Genomic DNA, 19,760 nt, shown 5'->3' with positions numbered 1-19,760 from the left:
TAGGCAAGACAAATAGTTGTGGAATTGAAAAATGAAAAAAAAATCAGTCGATTTTTTTTCGGTCGGTCGTCAAATCAAGTTTTAATTGGGATGGAAGAAAATGTCCTTCGGTTTTATAGCCACAACAATTCGAGCTCCGCCCACTTTGTCGTCTTTTTCTGTTATTCAGTGGGAAGACATGTGTCAAATTAGGAAAAATAGTGAGATAGAGAGAGAGAGGTGAGGGGAAGACTAGAGAAAAAACAGGGAACTTTTGTCGGTGATGAATGAGAATAGATGACAGTGATTTTTGAAAATGGAAAATAGGTTAAAAAATCCAAAAATAAAATCTGAAAGAAAAAAGTGACGTGGTTTTTACAACAAGGATGTGCAACAAATAGAAAGAGAGCATTGTTCCGCCGTTAGTTTTCAAGTTGCTTAGCAAATTATCTGTACACGTAAGATTTCGAAATTCGCAAAGATTCATGGCACATAAATATCACATTGTTAGTTTCAAAATAATTAACAGCAAAATGAAACAAAATAAGGCAAACATTGTTTTGCGAGTAATAACACATCAATCTTTGGATTTGGCCGTGTAGTACATCCAGTAGATGAGGTTGCAGAATGTAAATGTGATTGGGAACAGTTTTTGACAGAATCTAAAAAAAAAGAATTTTGATAGTACTATTTTTTCTATTTTTTTCCAAAAAAAAATATGTTTGAAGTCTACGTCATTTATAAGACTGCATGACTAAAAAATAATTACCAATTTTTTTGAAGTGTTTTTTTTTCGAAGAGTACTTGAGTTAAATGCTACTTCTTGAGGTCTACAACTTGTTGGTCAAAATTTTTCTATCGGGACAATTATTTAACCTCGAAAAAATAATGTTAGAAGATATTCATTTTAGAAATGTTTTATTATTACCGATCCATGTCTTCAGCCGTCCATCGCTGGAATAACTTTCCACTCATTAACCGTTTCCTTCGTTTCCGTGACGCTCTCCGTTCTCTCACCAATACCAGCATCTTAAATAAAAAAGGTTAAGTAGAATCAATTAGATCGTGATTCTAAATCGTTTTTCCGAGTTTTTAAACTAGTGATCTTCGGTCCAGTGCGTCTTTGGCAATACAGTGTTGTATTGATTTTTTTAAATTTTAGAAAACTCAGAGTCTATAATCCAATCCCATTGTTTTTGTCTCGATCTACATATTTGTCTATTTGTTCCTTGTCATATGGCAAACATTGATTATATTTCCCAAATTTGATCGTCCTTACACTCTTCCCGTAAACCAACCTTATTATTACTATCGTTCTCTACTTCAGGATGTCGATTACTTTCCGGTGGTTCTGGCTCTGGACACTCCACATAAGTCCTCTCTGCCCACTCCGTTCGAGTTTTGGGCCATTCTCCACCGTCTTCTGGGCTGGCACATTCGGAGAATTGATGATGACGGGCGCCCTGTAAAATTTTTTATTTTTGATACAATTATTTAGACCACCATAAGTTTCGATTTTCCATTACTATTTGTCGTGAAAAATTTGAAATTTTTTATAGGTCCCCCTACTCACAATTACCAGCTTTACCAAAACCTAAAAAGTGACGATTGGATGATTAATTATATGTTTTCTGGTCAAGAGAAAATAAAGTGCCCCGAGGGCACGCTTGACGAGACACCAAGCCCTAATCTCCTTCTCTTCTAAAAACTTCTTGGCCCTCCGTACCCCAAATAATTTAGTCCAAATACCCCCCTACGCACACATGATGTTAAATGCTCAAATGAGCAGCACCCTTTGATTCATTAGAAAAATAAAGTACTTGCTTTTTTTTCTGCGAAAGTGCAGGGGAAAAGGGGATTAAACTTACGTAGCCCGACTTAAAAGATTTGGTAGAGAATGTGCGTTGAAATATGTTCTTTTTGATGTCATCATCTGAGAGAAAGTCACCATCCCCGTTTGTTCTGTAATTAAATGTTTCGATACAAATTCGAAAAAAAAACTGTTCTTACCTTTGCTGTTTTCTCTGCTCCAACGATCCAACCACCGCCAACTCCACAATTGACAAAAATATATAGACAATACACCCGAACATAAAGAGATCCAATCCTTTCACATAGGAGACCTGAAAGTATATTATTTTTCCTAAAATAAGGAAACTTTCAAAGAAAGGAAGGAAGAAAGCTTGTGAAGTGAGCGAAATGGCTTCAGTGACAAGAAAAAACTATGCAAAGGTTACCGAGTTCAACAGCATACTTGGAGTCGGATTGAACTCCCATGACTAGATATTCCAGGGTAGTGACTAAGTTTCAGATTTTTCAGACCCTCATACCTTTGGTAAACTCCTCGATACATTGGAATACTGTAGTGTTAGAGCCATAAGTGAAGAGACGCCGAGTGTAACTCTGGCGGGAAGACTCCGCCTATCCAACCAGAATGAAATCCATGAGATTAGTACCATGCAATATGTCGGTAGATAAATTTGAAGAATGTAGAACCCGTATGAACGTCGGAATAGTAGTTTTATGTTGAGCTGAAATAGTGAAGGTTACGTTTTTTCGAAATTTCTTAAAAATTGCAAAAATACGTTTTGAAAACCCCTTCCAAGGTCATAAACTACTATTTCAATAATTGCAAAACCACAAAAAATCCACTAACAGTTGTCATCGCTCATGTTATTATTGTTACCCATTTATTTTCCTCTCCATCACTATATCATATCTTTTTTTCGAAAACTTTTCATCTTGTCAATCACAAAATCTGCTACAAAGACACATAGGACCATGTGCTAAACACTTTGACAAAACCATCAGTCATTCATCATTCTATTGTCACATTTTCACTAATGGAAGAATATTTCACTTGGAAAAGTGAAAGTTTTGAAAGAAATTGATAGGAGAGTAGTGTGTCACAGTTCAATCAGAGCGGCTCTTACCTGATCCCAAACTCCAGCTGGATAAATAAAAGTTGCTTTCTCATGTACAAATTTAGTCATGTGAAAATCCGGTAACTTAACATCATCAATGAATTCCACAGGTTGTCCTTGGCGTTTCCAGTGTAAACGAACCTGGAACAATTCATTTAGTATACATCTTCTAACGAGCGCGTGCTCACCTTTCCAACGTTAAACGCATAGCTCTCAAAGATTGTAGTACACATGACCCGATCCATTGGAAAAAAAGAGAAGTCCATTTCACATGGAGACTCAACAACCACCCGGTAATTCATCCATACCGTACCATTTGGGAATATAGCCAAAAATATATTTGGAGTAGGGGATTTGTGGATTGCTGAGCCTTTTGAATTGACTATACATACATTCGGTAGCCAGATGTTATCGACCATTCGATGAGAAAGGGACAAGTTGGTGAGACAGTGCGCACCTTCCTCGTGCTGAAAATCGGTAAAGATAACGTCTAGAAAATAATTTGAAGCTGTATGTCCGGTTAGCTTTCTCACCTCAAACGACAATCCTGGATCATGCCAAATCTGACTGAATAAAATGTGCATAGTGGAGCTCGACTGGATCTCTGATATTTCCGAAACTCTTTGAATCAACAGCTCCACATCTACATCGACTCCTTTCATTTTTGGAACAAGATTTCGATCGTATTTGCTGAGAAGTTCGGTGAGGATTCTGGAAAACAAATCATTAAGATCCTGAAGGCAACATCGTCTTTAAAACCAGCTCACTAGAACCTGAATCTTCCGATAAAATTGTTCCTTATCCCCAAACACTTTGTGAAAAGAAAACACATTCTTTTGACTCTTTCTGCAATTTGATATCTATTTCCCTTTGTCTTCTTGCTGATAGGACATTTGTAATACTAGCTTCCCCTTCTCTTCCTCAGGTACGAGATATCAGGCGAGGAACGGGGTTAGGTTACGAAATGTTGTTCAGACATGGCTTGTATCATGTTTCCAAAATCTTTTGGTTTTTCTGGGTACTTTGGACACACAGATGGTCAAAAATCATAGCACTGTAAAATCCGTACTCACCTTGTCGCTGCTTTCTCTGCCTGCCCCAAAACACAAAATGGCTCGTCTTCTTCTGAATCTTGTGACAGTCCCATCCCACCTCTTGCCAAGTCGCTTACCACTGCAAATAGATATTTCCTTTTATGTATTTCAAACAATTCAGTTCCACCTCCTTTTGTTTTTTTGTACCTATCTGTGTATGTGTGTGTATGTTGTCGAGTTGTGAAAAAAAGTAAAAACGAGACGGGTCCTATTTGTCCACTTGAAATTTGTCCCGTCTTTATTGCTTTCCTCGGCTAGTCTCATATTGAAAACGGGTTACTTTTGAAGGGAAGATTTAATATTATTTTATGAAGGAACTAGACATATAGAAAATAAAAGATATGTGACTGAAAAAAATGAGTGAACGGCTAGAAAAAACGCACAAAGATTACCAAAATGTTCACTATTCCAATCTTACAACTCACTAGCACAAGATCCATTTGATATCCGTGCAAAACCGTCTCGGCACTCGCAACTCTGTGTCATATTTTCCCATGTCTTGCAGTATGATGAGCGGAGGTCGCATTTCACGCATTCTGAAATATTTTGAGTTCATTTGCAAAAACATGACAACTGTCGAGCAGCTCTGAGGCTTTTTGAACACTGGGAATAGTTTTGAACAATGCTGAACGCTACTAATTTTTTAATTAGGTACGGATCTGCTCGAAATTATTTTGGAGGGAAGGTCCACTATGCCGACAGTATGTAGAGCGTTTTGCGACCGTTATCACTCTCTCTAACAACCATGCTTTCCTGCCCTTTTTCACTGGATCTTAGAGATTTTAGCCCACACAAAATCCCAATCATTTTTGACCCATTCTCGGATTCTCTTGAAAAACAAACATCGAATTAACTATTTCCCCTCTCTCATTTTGTTAGAAAGGAAGTAGTAGTGTGACTAATTCAATTTCAATTTTCCTTTTTTTCCGAACAGCTTCTATCGTTTGCCTCAAATAGCTTTTCAACGCCTTAGAAGAAAAATAGGAAAATTTCGAGCGGCAATTATTTGAATAAAAGACCGAACGAACACAATGCCTATTGTTGGCATGTTTTGGAGAGGATTTGAACTTCTCAATAGGGGGAAGTACCTGAAAAGTTGATTATCGCAAAATTCTTCTGAGAACTATTAAAAGAAAAATAGATGAAGAAAAATAGACTTGAAAAGTGCTTATGTTTTTTTATATTGAGTACGGTAATCATATCTATGAAAACAATTAGGTATGAATTTTCAGAGCAAGATTAAAGTTCTTTAAGAAAGCAATCAAGTAAAATAGCTAAACCCATGTCTGAAAAATTCATTAATTAATTAGTTGGGATCCATTGAAACCACCAAAAGACCAAATATTTTGTATTCCCCGATTCTTACCATCATCAAACGCAGCCACAACACTGATGGTAAATGTAAGAATAAACGAGAACACCATTTCATCGCGACATGTATTGTGATGCAAACTTTTTGTGGAATCTAAAAAGTAACTTTTAAGAAACTGAAAGAAGCACATGACACGATATACAGAGTTCACAAAATTTTCAAAACCCCAACAGAAAAAGTGGAGAAATAGAGTGTAAAAGTGAGTCAACGAGAAGAGAAAAGGCAACACGCGAAATTCTAATCTGATTTCATCCCCCTCCAGAAGACGAAAAAGAAAGGAGGAGACGTCGGATGTCTCCAGAAGGCGTGTACACAGAAATACACACAAGGACTAAAATTTACTATTTTTTCACAAGGAAGACAAGACATTGGTCAGGGAACAAAAAATCTACTTCTCTATAAAATGTAGAGGGGTGAAATTAAGCGGAAGGGAATTGGGTTTTTAGGATATTTTAAGTTGTTCTAGGTAGGAAGTACAACAATAAGAACTAAGCTTTGTTTTCGCAAGGTCTGGTTCTATCTCGGAATTGTTTTTTAAATTCTACTCTAGCAACAGCTCGTTTCAAAACTATTACTTTAAGTTAACCGAAAATGATAGTTTTCTCAAGATAATTTGTTGCCACACTGCATTAATTATATTATTGCCAGTGTTAGCTTAAGGCTGGTACACCCCAATGGAAGACATAACTATGGCTTATAGAGAGTTTCTCAAGATGAACTATCAGAAAATAATGGTAATTCTGCTAGGATGATTTTAGCAGGAGAGGTGCAAAGATGGGTAAGCAAAAGTCTCAAACTTTTAAAAAGTTTTTGTGGAAACGCTTAAATTAATTAAAAATCACAGTTTTTGCACCGAACGTGCTGTTTTGTAATGGTTGCCAAAACACGAGTTCAGATACTTTCCCAAAAATGTAGAATGACGCAATTTGAAAGATAATAACATTTTTTTAAACTTCCAGAACAAAACTTGGACCAGTTCCAAATTTAAAACTAAATGTACCTTGAATGCGTACCAACTTCCTAGTTCTATCAATCTATTACTGGCTCTGCCTAGAAACACGTTTTTCTTCTACCGGAAATTACATCCCACCACTGCTTCTGAAAATTTCGAGTCTTCTACTCTTAAAATAACAAAAATCAACCGCAAAACTAACAGAATGTGTGCTCCTGCTTCTCTCATAGAAGAAAGCACACAGACTCCTCCCCAAAAATTAGGCCCCGCCCATTTTTTCCTTGAGACATCTCTTTCCGTGACCTCCAATAGTTTTGCACTTGGCAAGATAGAGAAAGAGAAAGTTGAAAAAGTGATTTCTGATCAATAACCATATAAAGTGCAAAAACTGTGAAAGTTGGTAGAAATTATGGTTATAGTAAAATATAAATAGAAGAAGAGAAAAAACCGGTCAAATTTCAATAAGGTTAAAAAACATGCCTAAAATTAACAATTACCATTTTTTCGCTATTTTGCAATCAAAGTAAAAAACCAATGATAAATGACAAACGCTTAGGAAGATCAGAAAGAAAGAGAAACAGGGAAAACAAAATGCGTCGACAAGACTCATAAATCTTGAGGTGGTGCAATAATAACACACGGACATTATCACATATATTGTCTTCCCTTTATCTTTCACCCTCCTTCTCCTTCAAAATTCTTTATCTTCATCATTTCTTACGCCGTGCTCTTCAAATTTTGCTCCTTGTCATGTCTATATCTACTCTAGAGGGAAAAGAGAGGGACCCCATCAATCCAGTACGGAGGAGTTGAAAAGCTATGGGATGACGAATGTATAGAGGGTGTAATATTTAGGAAAGAGAGAGGAGTTCACTCCGTTAGTCGGATCTCAGGTGGAGGAGGGCAAGAAGTGACAATAAGAATAATGATTTGGTTTGCGGAAATTGACAGGTTTTGTTTGGTGTTGAAATTGAAAAGTGAGCAGTGCGGAAACGCGCACTGTCGCACAACGATTGGCACTGTGCCCTAAAAGACAGTGTCAAGGATTTTTACGCTTATTTGTCGTATGTTTCAGTAGAAACCGGTCCGTTGTTTGCATTGCTGTGGTGAGGTTAGCCCTAATGTAAGTCGGGTAGACAAATTATACAATGCTTGGTAGCTATCAAAGAAGTGGTAGTGAAAAACTCTTGTGATACTTATTACTGGTAAAAATGCCAAAGAAAATTATCAGCGTTAACATTCTGGAGCCACTTTGATTTTTATTCCGGAACTCGCGATTTCTATCACATTCTATCAAAAATTAACGCATCAAATACTTCCGGTATCTTCCGCATGTTTTCGTTTTATCATAGTTATAAATTCCTTATTTTAAAAGCGAGATTGACTAAAAAGCGGCGAAACTCAAGCGACTTTATTAAGACTTGTTTAGAAGAGCACACGGTGTCAACTGTACATCATATACATAACTATTTTATATTGTTCAAAATAAAATGAAAGAACTTTTAAAGGGGGTGGTCTAGCGATTTCAGTCTCTGATATCACAAATATGACAAATAAGCGATCAAACATCTGGGGAAGACGAATTTAGTTGAAACAGATTGGTATATTAGATAGGAGAGGTGTATCAGAATGTTGCTCTGTTTTGGAAGGGAAATAATGAAAACAATGGAAAGCTCAGCTGAAACGAGCGAACGGTTTAATAATAAATCTGCATAGAAATAAGGAAGTCACATAGATTCTTAGAGCATCTCGTTATGATTCTCACAATTTATAATCTACGGTTGTTTTTCAGTCCCCATGAGGCCAACTGTCCCTTAACAACTCTTCTCCGTGTGCAATGTTGGTTATTTATGGTAACTATAAGTTATCTATAACTATCGGCCCCATCATATATTTCATGAATAACTGCTGTCACTTTTTCCTCCCATTTCCCTAAAACACTCAAACACTTGTCACATTCTTTATGTAGGGGGTTCTGGGTCTTAGGGTTCCAATGAGAAAATGTTTATAAAACATAAAAGTATGTTAATTCTTCTTAGGATCATTAGTACGTCTTTAGGGAATTTAAAGCATGGTGTTATAAACAAAATTTTGGGCATTTGGTGGCTTTTGAGGGGCTAGAATGATTTGAATCGAGAATTAGTCGGAATTAGTTCAATGATGGAGCATGGAGATCAAAATTAGGAGCTTTTTGCCGATGAGTGACGTTGGACTTGAAAGAATTCACAATAAAATAATGAGCAGAAAGTTAGACTCACAGAAACTTGAAAAACTGACCACAACAGTGAAATCCCTAAAACGGGAAGTATTTTAGAGCCAATAAATCTAACTGCTTGATGTCATGAAGCAAAAAAGGTGTGCATAAGTAGGAGAAGGATGTAGTGCTCCTCCTTTTTTAGAATGAAAAGATGCAAAAATCTTCGTTTTTCCCATTTTCTATCTCTCTATCTGTGTTGTGTGTTTGTGCTTTGACTATTTGGCAAGAAGGTGAAGAAGTATGTAAAGGGGGGAAGAAAAAGTTATCGAGTTATATATTCCCACCCAGGATTTCCAATTCAAAGAAAGTAAAAAATAGAATAGACATCATATGGTGAGGCTATTGTGGTCCAGTGAATAAGGATTATTTTTTAAGTGACAAAAACTGTCAACAGAGTTAAACGCTAAGTTTTTGAGTAGACGTTTTTTTTTGTTTTAAATTCCTTTAAAAATTCAAAAAATAGTCATACATCCCCATAATAAAGTGCATTCAGTTTATCATGAAACCATCGCTTACGGTGAACTTAGCCACGAATAATGAGCAAGAAATGGACAATATCTTTTTGTAACTCAAAAATCTATAGTAGACGCTTTTCATAGAATAAACTGTAACGCTAGACTTAAATCAGAATTTTCAATTTTGGCACTACTTAGAAGCTTCTTCACATAATTTCGCTCAACTACGTCTAGACAGGCACCAAAACCCATTCAAGTTCAAAAGACTACCACTCGCTTTTCTTCTACGTGTCCATTCAAAATAGTAACAACAAAAGACTAAAAAAGGAGTAAAATGATGTTCACCTCTTTCACTCTCTCCCTCTACATAAAAAAGAATACATAGTGAGGATGGTTGGTGGCGGGGGCCATTACAACGCAGTGATGCGCTAAATTGGTCCCAAAAATGTCGGCATAAAGATAGAGAAGCAAAAGAAACAATTTGTTGTGTTGTTTTTCTGTTAGGAGGACCGCCAACAGAACAAATTGTGTGCGACCAGTTTTTAAAAATTCAATTGGGTAAAAATGTCATCATATTGTGTTGAAAAGTTCCGAACCGTCTGCATCGTACCAGGATGAATCATGTGGACATCATCATATATTGTGTCGTTTGAAGTTATAAAACTAACAATAACAATTTCAAAAATTTTATAAGCAGCCAATTGAGATCAATAATTTCTTTTTTAGTAAAGCACTTTTCGGTGAAAAATAGAATATTCTAGTGGCTTGAAAGACAATGGAGGTAAAAAAATATTAAGGTAAAAAACATTCTAGAAAATTCTAGCCAACATCACGAATCCCATCGAAAGGGCCATCTTTCCAAATAGACTATCTGCCGAGTTGCAATTGTCATCTTCACAGATGCTACAGTAACCAACGCCGTCTTGATCGGCACAGACTGTGGAAGAGGACTCGCAACGTGAGCCTTCTGGAGCACATGCACGGACAGTGAAGTTGGAATCTACTGGAAAAAAATAAAAGGATGAGAGAGTTGATGAACTGGAAATAGTCGCAACTAGCAAAGATTTGGCGTTTTGACATTATGCGTCCAGCCGTATTATTGTCTTATTAACTGTAGTTCTGCTATTATCATATTTATTCCAGTGCATTGATATTTGTTCCGTTTAGTTCCTGTATATGTGCAAATACTGAAATGCAAACCCAGATTTTTTTCTCTTGAAATTTCTTTCATATATTTGTTTCGTTTTTTTTCTATTGTTGAGAACGCGACAGGCAATCTTTGAAATGGAAGAAAAATATGACGATGAAAAAAATTGTTATTTAGTATGTCTATGTGTTCATTTCTCTAGAACTTCTATTCAGAAAAAAAGTAAAGGACCACCACTATTACAAAGTAATAACTACACAACACTCAAAAGAGACCAAAATGGAAAAATTCTGAACAAAAATGAAAAAAAGAAGGGTTTAGGGAGAAGGAATATTTCATGGAACTATGGGGTCAGAATTGGTGGTATGCTTGGATGTATGGATGCTCAAATAATCAAGTTTCAAAGATTTTCTTTTTTTTTGTAGTATAATCACACATATATTTCACACAAACACGAAATGAAAAAAAACTGAAGAAAACAAAATATTCTTCTTTTCCCTTGTTTCCATCCAAATATCTACGCATTGCAATTGTCTCCCTCGCATCTTGAACAACTTCCTGTTCCTTTGGAGAACTTGCAAATTGCTGGTCCAGCCAAGCATCCCGTTCTCTTATTTGCACATGTTCGAAGCACAAATGGCGCTGAAATTATAAAACAAAAGAAATGGAAGGGGGAGAGAGAAATCATTGGAAACTGAATAAGGGAAAATCGTGCCCATCGGAATTAAAAAAAAAAAGAGTGTACAATATTCGATAAGTGTGTTAATGCCGGTTCTTTGGAGTGCATGATTCGGAAATCATCATGCCCAAACGGTCAAAATTACTCTCAACACAATTTTAAAGTAAAAGCGAATTTGTTTTTGTGGTATTTTTTCGAATCTCACTTAGCTGACTCACATTTTCCTCCTTCACAAGTAAATTTCTGGCACACAAAGTTTCCAGCTGTTCCAGTGTCACATTGACGAGACTCATAACGATCTTTCGATCCGGAATAGCATCTCTGGGCAGATTCTAAAATAATGTTATTCTCGAGTTGTAAAATTTGTCCGTAACTAACCTGCCACAGTGACAAACACCACTAAAACCAGGGCCAACGTCAGAAAGGTTTTCATTTCTGAATTCCACAGAAGGAAGTACCTGAAAATACGAAAACTTTAAGATTTTAAGAGAACGACAGTGTGTGTGCTAATAAAACATCACATAAAAAACACAAGGTGTTCGAACGGTTCAAGAAAAAACCAATAAAAACGAATGTGAGATCTATTGATGAATGACGAGTGGAAGAGAAGTCAGAAGGAAAAAGCGGAAGAGAAAAAAAAAGTGAAAAGATATTTTCACCCGTTGATAACAGATAGGGATAGAGGGAAAAGAAAGAAAGAGGGCAATAAAAATAAAACGGAAGAAGAACGGCTTTTTCTTTCTGGTTCAGAAGTTTCGACTCAAATGTTATCAAAATGTTTTACATCTTTAAAACCATACTTGCAAATCGGACCGTAGCTCTCTTAAAGCGCAATGTTCTAGGCTGAAAATCATACTAAAACGTGGATCTCGGTATGTTCTATGTCTATAATGTGCCGGGCCGGGGAAAAGTACCAAAAAACGGGAAAGTTTACAAAAAGTCATTCTAGCCGTACCCGTGCGACATTAAGCACTAGACATCCGGCCCTTAGTATGTCAGTGACATAGAACTCGCCAAGATCTACATTTTGGTATTTTTTTTCAGCACATAAAATTGCGTTTTAAGCGAGCCAGGTTTGCAAGTATGTTTAAAACAAACAACTAGATCCAGAGAAACGTTATCGAAAATGACTTAACCCAGCTTATTGGTGACATTGGTTCTAAATAGGAACCTTTAAGATGGGAAGATAACATGACAGGTGGTCAGCACTGCCAACCGACGCTGACTCATTTTGTTATTTTTGATCTTTTGCCTTCAGTTCTCTTTTTATTGTAGTTTAATATTAAAATTACAAACACCGTCTCCAGTATTATTTGAAAACACTAAAACAATATATAAAAAATCAACAGATATCACAAGAAACATGAAGAAGTGACGAGAACACAGTCAGAAAAAGAAATAAAACAAAAAGTAAATACGATTTGAAATGGCAGGTCAATTAAATGTGGAGAGGGTGAGTGGTGTGTGTAACAAAAAAGTAGATAGGTCATTTTGTGTAAATTTTTTCTTCTTCTCTATTTAGACTGTTGTATTTTGACTGTTGTATTTTGATCGCGTATTGTTAGGAAACATTCCAAAAAATTGATATATAAGCCAGATTTTTAATCTAAAAAAGCTTTTTTCAAACTGAAGTCTAAAAAACCATAGAAAAACCAGACACCTGACTACAATAGCTATACTTGCCAAAAAGTAAAATAAAGTGTCTCTGTTTCTTTATGTGCTAACAAACAGAGAAAGTAAAAGTTACTATTGATAAGTTAGGTAAATAAAGAAATATGGACAGGTTGAATTAGAACACACGCCAACACACACAATAAAAGTTTTTGAATCGTGGGAGAATTTTTGTTATTTATGGAAAAAGCAGTAATTTGTATGCGGAACTGAATTTGAAGAATTGTATTAAATCATGAGCATTTCGAAGCATTATCATGTGTTAAGCTATATTTTTTTAAAGAATAATTTTCTGATATATGGTCAGACACCGTAAAAACTCATTAAGTATTATAAACTTCGTATATCGTACGCAATCCTCAGAAAATCTTGAATATCCCAGAAGACGCTCCAAAAGAATTCAGAATACTCTCTCCGGCCCTTTTCTTCCAATTCCTTTGTTTGAGTATCATTGTGGGAGGAGAAAAATGAGATATCAAATTTCCGTTTTTCCCTAAGAGACAATTAAAGGAGTGGTGAGTTGTATAAGTGTAAGGAATATACGATATGAAGAAATCAATTATTCATTGAGCAAAAATAGTACCACAGGAATATTACGATTTTTATAAATATTTTATTTCCAATCAAATATACTTTCCAATTATGTGTGGTGGCAGTGCAACTTCTCCCTGCAAATCATGAAGGTTGTGGAGGCAGACAGGAAAAGTAAAGTATTTTATATCTTCATAATAATTTCAGGGCAAACGTTTTTTATCTCACAACTTATAATCTTCAAAATTACGTCTTTGAACATTCGGACTAATCTTCAATAATTTCACAAGGTGTGCAATGATGACTTTGATGATTAAAAGTCCAGCAGTCGGAAAAGAAAATTATTTACATTCTACAAAATTGTTAAAAAAACATAGTTTGTCCCGAAGTGGGACTTTTATATCTAAAACTGATTTTAAGGTCTTAATAGTCCACAAACTCGAGAATTGGTAGGGTACAAATTCCTACCGTAACCCTATAGAAATATATCAGTAGACAGATTAAAAGTATTTCAAAATGTGCTGTGTTATGCTTTTTTATGAAGCAATAGTTTTCTGTTGTAAAAACACTATTCTAAACCATCTCCAAAGCTACTGAGCCCTTTAGTCAATGCTCAATTTCCCAACTTGCCCGAATTCGAAACTCATCCGACTTCCTCATCGAAATTCTGAAGTACACAAACATGATGGTGAAAATGAGGGTTAGGAGTAGAGACCCTGTAGAGAATCCGAGGAAGAAAATTGACCAGCTGTTGGCTGAAAATTTGTCTGAAATTTAAAATGAAGCTAGGACTGCGTAGCAGTGTCCAGATATCTCCTAGAAACTCACCCCAATTCAAACCGAGCAATTCGCAATTCATGAAAAAGTTAATAGAGGCAGTTAAATATAATACAAAACAAATGAACTTCTTTTTGTTTTGTTTTTTGTCTTCTTCAGAACGGACAGAGTTTATGAATTGGAACTGGGTTATGTTATCTTTTTCATGCATTTCTTTTAGCGGAACAGAAAAAGAGACAGATAAATTAAATATAAATGGGTCAATGTCATCACCCTGGTCTTGTTTGTACGGTTTAGACATTCATTATGTATAAAAAACGATTAGATATGGATTTTGGAGAGAAGGGATAATTGGGTCAGAAAAGTGGTGACATTGATGTTATGTAAAAATAACGAATGAAGTACATTTAGATTTTAATGTTTATAACAAAAAATTATCAAGAACTGGTGGAGAATAAACATGCTCACTACAAAAAATATCAACTGCTGGATCTGCACGTTTCCTAAAAAGTGTGAACTTCCAGTTTTCCAGCTAAAAGCATTTTCAGTACTCACGATCAATGTCCCCATTTTTGCAGAATTTCCCTCAAACTCCTTACCGGCTTTCTTGTTAAGCACACTTGATGAATGACCTCCTAAACCTCTTTGCACAAAATGACAGCAGAAAAATGCCATCAATTTTTGAGCGCATTCACAGAAGCCCAGAAAAAAATTTGTGTGCTTTTTTGTAAAAACGAGAATCAAAAATCAAGAACTATCAATACGAACGGAAAATTTACAAGTGAAAAATGCCAGAATATTGAATACCGTTAAACCTGTAATATGTAGAGGCGCACCCTTTGACAAGAATTTGGAGCATCCTATCTCGGCTGTCTTTAAGGACAGGAAAATGCTTTCAACTGAAAAATATTTTATGAATATTAAGCAATATTTTATCAGTCAACAACTTCCTGATATTTCCTTTGGGAGCTGAGATATACCGCTGCGAACAGGCAGCGCTAGGTGGGCCTCTGTTACAGGTTTTACGGTAATCGAAAGTACAAGTCGTGCCAGTATCATCGTAATTTTTATTAGTTACATACGCCTCTGCTTCATTTTATTCTTATTTGTAATTGATGAATATCTTGAAACATGTTAAAACTCTCCACAAATTTTCAGACTGTATTGCAACACTAGCCGATGAATAATCCAAAGACGTCACCATCTCGCCCCCTTATTTTCTCTTCTTCTCCTTTTTTTGCTTTTCCTATTTTCTGCCTCATCTTTTCTAGAAAAGCGTCCTTTTCTTTTTCCCTTTTTTGGTCCCTTTCGTTTCTTTTTTCCCTAGAGAGAAGGAGACCTAGAGAAAATGTCTGAATCCCTGGAGAAAGTGTGGTATTTCGTTGTTCGTGTTTTTCTCTGCGGCTTCTGTTGGAGAGTGATAGTTATATAGAGACGAAGAGTGTGGAGTAGGGAAATCTGGACGCGACAGACACACCGATGGACAGCGAGCGGCAACCAGATGGATAGTGGAGAAATGGAATGAGTGTCTGCGTGTGTGTATGTGTGTGCGTCAGGCGGTTGAGAGGGATGGGGGCTGCCTCAGCATCCAACAGAAAAGAGAAGAGACGAGTCGATATTCTCTTTCTCTCACTCTCTCTTCTCATGCCTCTAACCTCTCTGCGCTCTCTCACTCCTTCTGTTTCTCGCGCTCTCATCTGATGTGTGTATCGTCATAGGCCTCCCTTTCTCTCCCCGTTATTTCATCTCAAGACTCACGGGTCCCTTCTTTTCCCCTTCCTTCTTTTTCCCTACTGGAAAATCGATGCATTTTCGAGGTTTCAGATTTTGATTTTTGGTTTTGTTGCATTTACAGGTCTCTTGAAAAATGCATTCTAGAACTTCAAAACTTTTCTGAATAGCGGAAACTGCTGAGTGGTAGTACTCGTAATATATTGAGTAAGTATGAAGATTCTGTTATTTCATATATTTCTCAGTCGTTTTACTTTCATTTTCTATAATTTATCCAGTATTTTCCAACAGAACATCCTAATTGTTTTGGCTAAAATTTTTTTTGATATATCTGATTATAATCGATTATCTCAGCATCATTTCTTTCCATATGTATTTCTAACCTACTTCCAGTTTCTTATCGGAATTTCTCATCATAGGTATGCAACATGTCAAAATGTCTCGTGATAGAGGTCATGCGCCAGAATAACGTTTTTAAAAGTTAAAAAAAAACGTTTCCATTACTTTCGTTTTCTTACATTAATTCATTAATTTAGCAGAAATTTTTCCACCAATTAAAAAATCAATAATCAATTTTCCACATGCTGTTGGGTAGTTGACAGAATTCGGAGGTTGTGTCAATAAACATTTCCGCAAGGCACACGTGATGTTCACTTTACTTGAGATAACATGCTGTTGGGAGAAGCTAGAAACTGACCAACTTTATATATTTCTGATTATTCTCATGGACATTCCGATTGACATTTCTTAGCAGCTACTATTTTTATAAGGTTTAGAATTTTAACCACTTTCTACTCTTTCGCTTTAAAAATCTTTTTTTTCTCCAACTTATTCCATTTTTTTCAGTATTAAACCAATAAAAAAGATGGAGAAATTCGATGGGTTCGAATTCGATCGTCGAGATTTCCTGGGGAAGGGACAATTTGCGATGGTTTTCAAAGGGAGGCACTTTGATGTGAGTTTATTGGGCAACATTTCAACGGCTGGCTGCAAAAAAAAGACCAAAAACTAGAGATTTCAAAATCTTTGAAATGACGGACATCATTTTTACACTCTGTCTCGTCTTCGCCGCCGAAACTTCCCCCCACCGAAACTTGACACCGTTTTTCCAAATATCTCTCGCAATTACAGAAGCCAGACGTGCCAGTCGCTGTGAAAGTGATCGCCAAGAAGGACCTTGGACGGGTAAAAAATCAATTGGCCAAAGAGATCAAAATTTTGAGAGATTTGACCAAGATAAAGCATGAAAACGTTGTGGGTCTGCTCAAATGCTCGGAGACACCGAAAGACGTTTATTTGGTGATGGAGTTTTGTAATGGAGGAGAGTTGGCACAGTATTTGGATATGAAAAGTACGCTGGATGAGGAGACCATTCAACATTTTATTATTCAGATTGGTAAGTTTTGGATTCGATTTGCATCTTTTAGCTCATTTCTTATGTTTCAGCTCAAGCTCTCCAGACAATGAACAAAATGGGAATTGTACATCGAGATGTGAAGGTAAGCCTTTTGTCTGAACGAATAACAACAGTGCAACAGAGACGATAGTGGCCAATTTTTTGAATTGAGGCTAATCATAATTTAGACAATATTTATGTTTTTCTGCACAACGAATAATAAATCGTATAGTAAAAATATCATATGAGATCTTTTCTCAAATATGTTAATACCTTTTCTTTGTATTTCTTTTTTGGTTAGACAATAGGCATTGCTCACTCACCAAAGCTTCATAAAAATTGTTCAATTTTAGTTAATATTTTTATAATCTCTTCTTTCAGCCCCACAATATTCTTCTCTGTCATGATCCCCGCATCAACAATCCACACTTCAAGGACATTACCGTCAAGCTTGCGGATTTCGGGTTCGCGAGATTCCTTAACGAAGGAGTGATGACGACAACAATGTGTGGATCTCCACTTTATATGGCTCCAGAAGTTATTATGGAGCAACCGTACGATTCGAAAGCGGATCTCTTCTCAGTTGGAGCTGTCTTCTTCCAGTGTCTTACTGGAAAACCTCCATTTCTGGCGCAAAACCCACATCAACTCAAGACATTTTATGCCAGATCCCAGAACATGACTCCCAACGTTCCTGAGTGGTGTAGTACGGTTCTTTGTGATTTGCTGGTGGGACTTTTGAAGCGAAACGCTGAAGATCGGATCTCATTTGAGAACTTTTTCAATCACCCATTCTTAACCTCCCCTCTGATGCCAACACCATCAAAACGGATTCTCGAGAATGCACCTATTCAGAATCAAAAAATTATCACGCCACAATCGGAGCTGCTGAAGAAAGTGAATTCACCGCTGCCAGCCACCAAATCTGCAGCTGTCAGAAAAATCGGAGAACCACGAGGTGGCGTTTTGAAAGGTGTCAACCCGTTCTTGAATTCACAGCGACCAGTAGAAAAAGTGCCCGAAAAGATGCAAGAGAGCACGGATTTTACATTCTTGCCACCAAGAGCCGAGAGCATAAGAAACGTAAGCAGTTCTTGAGTACGCCCAACAACTCCATTCATTTCACATTTTCAGAATCACTCTAGCAGCCTCACTACTACAATCACTTCATGTAAACCAGTTCCGGTACCCAGCCAACGAATGACCTACCAAAAAATGGAAGAGAAATTGGCAGCTGCTAGAAAGCTGTTAGAGCCACCGGTTCCAATTTCTCAGTTGGAAAATGCACCTAAGGAGGCAGAGCCTGCTAGACGGAATACATTAAGGGATCCCAGTGCAGAGGACATTGATAGATTGACGCTTCCTAGTCGTAAGTTATTTATGATTTAGCCTTTGTTATATATTCATCTTACCAGTACGCTGTCCACACCAAAAGTTTTAACACAAAAATCTGTAATTTCAGCTACATTCGTTTCTTGCAAAAACGAAACTCGTCAATCTCCGATAAATAGAAGTATGGAGCCAATGAATGGAAATACACACAAGCAGACTAGGCAAGTCATAAACACCTTTCATTTCTCAACGCTAAAGTTTTGATTTCAGCTACTTCTATGAAGGAGACACGAGCATCTTTCCATTTGCCTCATCTGCACCTACTGCTCTACAACTATCACCTCCTCTGAAACCACCCGCTATAGATGACGACATCGGAGAAGAGCATAAACAAATTCTGGCTAAGCTACGATTTGTGGCTGAGCTCGTTGATACATTGATGCATGTAGCCGAACAGAAAGATAACCCGCTGGCAAGCGCCATGGCATCACGAAGACAGTTGCTTACCACTGGAACATCCACTACAAACACATCATCTCCATATAGAAGAGCTGAGCAATTAGTGGTTTATGTTCGAGCACTTCATATGTTGTCATCGGCTCTTCTATTGGCACAGACTAATGTTGCTAATCATGTGTTACATCTATCACAGGCGGTACAACAAGTGTTGAATCAGTTGAATGAGAAATATCAGCAGTGCTTGGTAAGTTGTCATTTTTGATAGCCGTCACCTTATCATCCCTCAAAATACTTTTTTCCAGGTCCGTTCACAAGAATTAGCCTCTCTAGGCCTTCCCAGTCAAGATCCAGCGCTCGTAGTCATTTCAGCAGAGCGAATAATGTACCGACACGCCATTGATTTGTGTGAGGCGGCTGCTCTTGATGAACTATTTGGAAATCCGCATCTGTGTAGTCAACGCTATCAAACCGCCTATATGATGCTTCACACATTAGCAGAGCAAGCTACATGTGAAACAGATAAAACCGTGCTGACAAGGTTAGTTTTCTGTTTCAATATATGGTAAATTAACAAAGTGTAAAAAAGCTTTTTCTACGCTTGCAAACCTTTGGAATGTTGCTCAATTAACGTCTGCGTAGGTGCTTAACCCAAACAATCGTATTTTCAGATACAAACGAGCCGTTGAAAATCGTCTTCGCATTCTGGAGCGACAAGGATACGTGACTGCTGTGATGTAAATTTTTTCAGACAAAAATTCTTCATAACCCACAAAAATATCTGTAAAAATGTACTTGATTCTTAACACACCTCAAAATCTCTATTGAAACTTTGGTTTTATTGTTGACGTGTAGCTTTAATAATTTTCTCAGGACATAATTTAACATAACTTTTAAAAGTGAAAAACTTTTTCAGATGAACAACAAAAATTCTTAATAAAAAGTGCTACTAATGCTTTTCAATTATTGTTTATTGTTTTATGCTTTTATAGACGCGAAACATTGTC

General features: G+C 36.7%; 3 protein-coding genes across 3 annotated transcripts; 1 reads left to right on the top strand and 2 right to left on the bottom strand.

The window, feature by feature from the left end:
- Nucleotides 1-556: 556 nt before the first annotated feature.
- Nucleotides 557-4,483, bottom strand: GCK72_022026 (uncharacterized protein; the record flags this gene model as incomplete). Its single annotated transcript, XM_053734613.1, has 12 exons — nt 557-641; nt 908-1,008; nt 1,278-1,442; nt 1,848-1,941; nt 1,990-2,102; nt 2,217-2,258; nt 2,310-2,510; nt 2,913-3,044; nt 3,092-3,370; nt 3,437-3,614; nt 3,977-4,076; nt 4,423-4,483. 12 exons carry the CDS (start codon nt 4,481-4,483, stop codon nt 557-559), a joined length of 1,551 nt encoding a protein of 516 aa, XP_053583526.1.
- Nucleotides 4,484-9,842: 5,359 nt separating this feature from the next.
- Nucleotides 9,843-11,292, bottom strand: GCK72_022025 (uncharacterized protein; the record flags this gene model as incomplete). The annotated part of the gene is made up of 4 exons (XM_003094294.2): nt 9,843-10,036; nt 10,736-10,822; nt 11,078-11,191; nt 11,238-11,292. 4 exons carry the CDS (start codon nt 11,290-11,292, stop codon nt 9,843-9,845), a joined length of 450 nt encoding a protein of 149 aa, XP_003094342.2.
- A 5,142-nt stretch (nt 11,293-16,434) lies between these two features.
- GCK72_022024 (uncharacterized protein) lies at nt 16,435-19,494 on the top strand (the record flags this gene model as incomplete). Its single annotated transcript, XM_053734612.1, has 9 exons — nt 16,435-16,524; nt 16,701-16,965; nt 17,016-17,068; nt 17,347-18,048; nt 18,100-18,334; nt 18,428-18,478; nt 18,582-19,000; nt 19,059-19,294; nt 19,425-19,494. The coding sequence occupies 9 exons, from the start codon at nt 16,435-16,437 to the stop codon at nt 19,492-19,494; spliced, it is 2,121 nt and encodes a 706-aa protein (XP_053583525.1).
- Between the last annotated feature and the right edge of the window lie 266 nt (nt 19,495-19,760).

The sequence above is a fragment of the Caenorhabditis remanei genome, chromosome V, assembly GCF_010183535.1.
Source record: "Caenorhabditis remanei strain PX506 chromosome V, whole genome shotgun sequence".
NCBI classification, from domain to species: Eukaryota; Metazoa; Nematoda; class Chromadorea; order Rhabditida; family Rhabditidae; genus Caenorhabditis; species Caenorhabditis remanei.
This window is presented reverse-complemented; position numbering and strand designations above follow the sequence as displayed.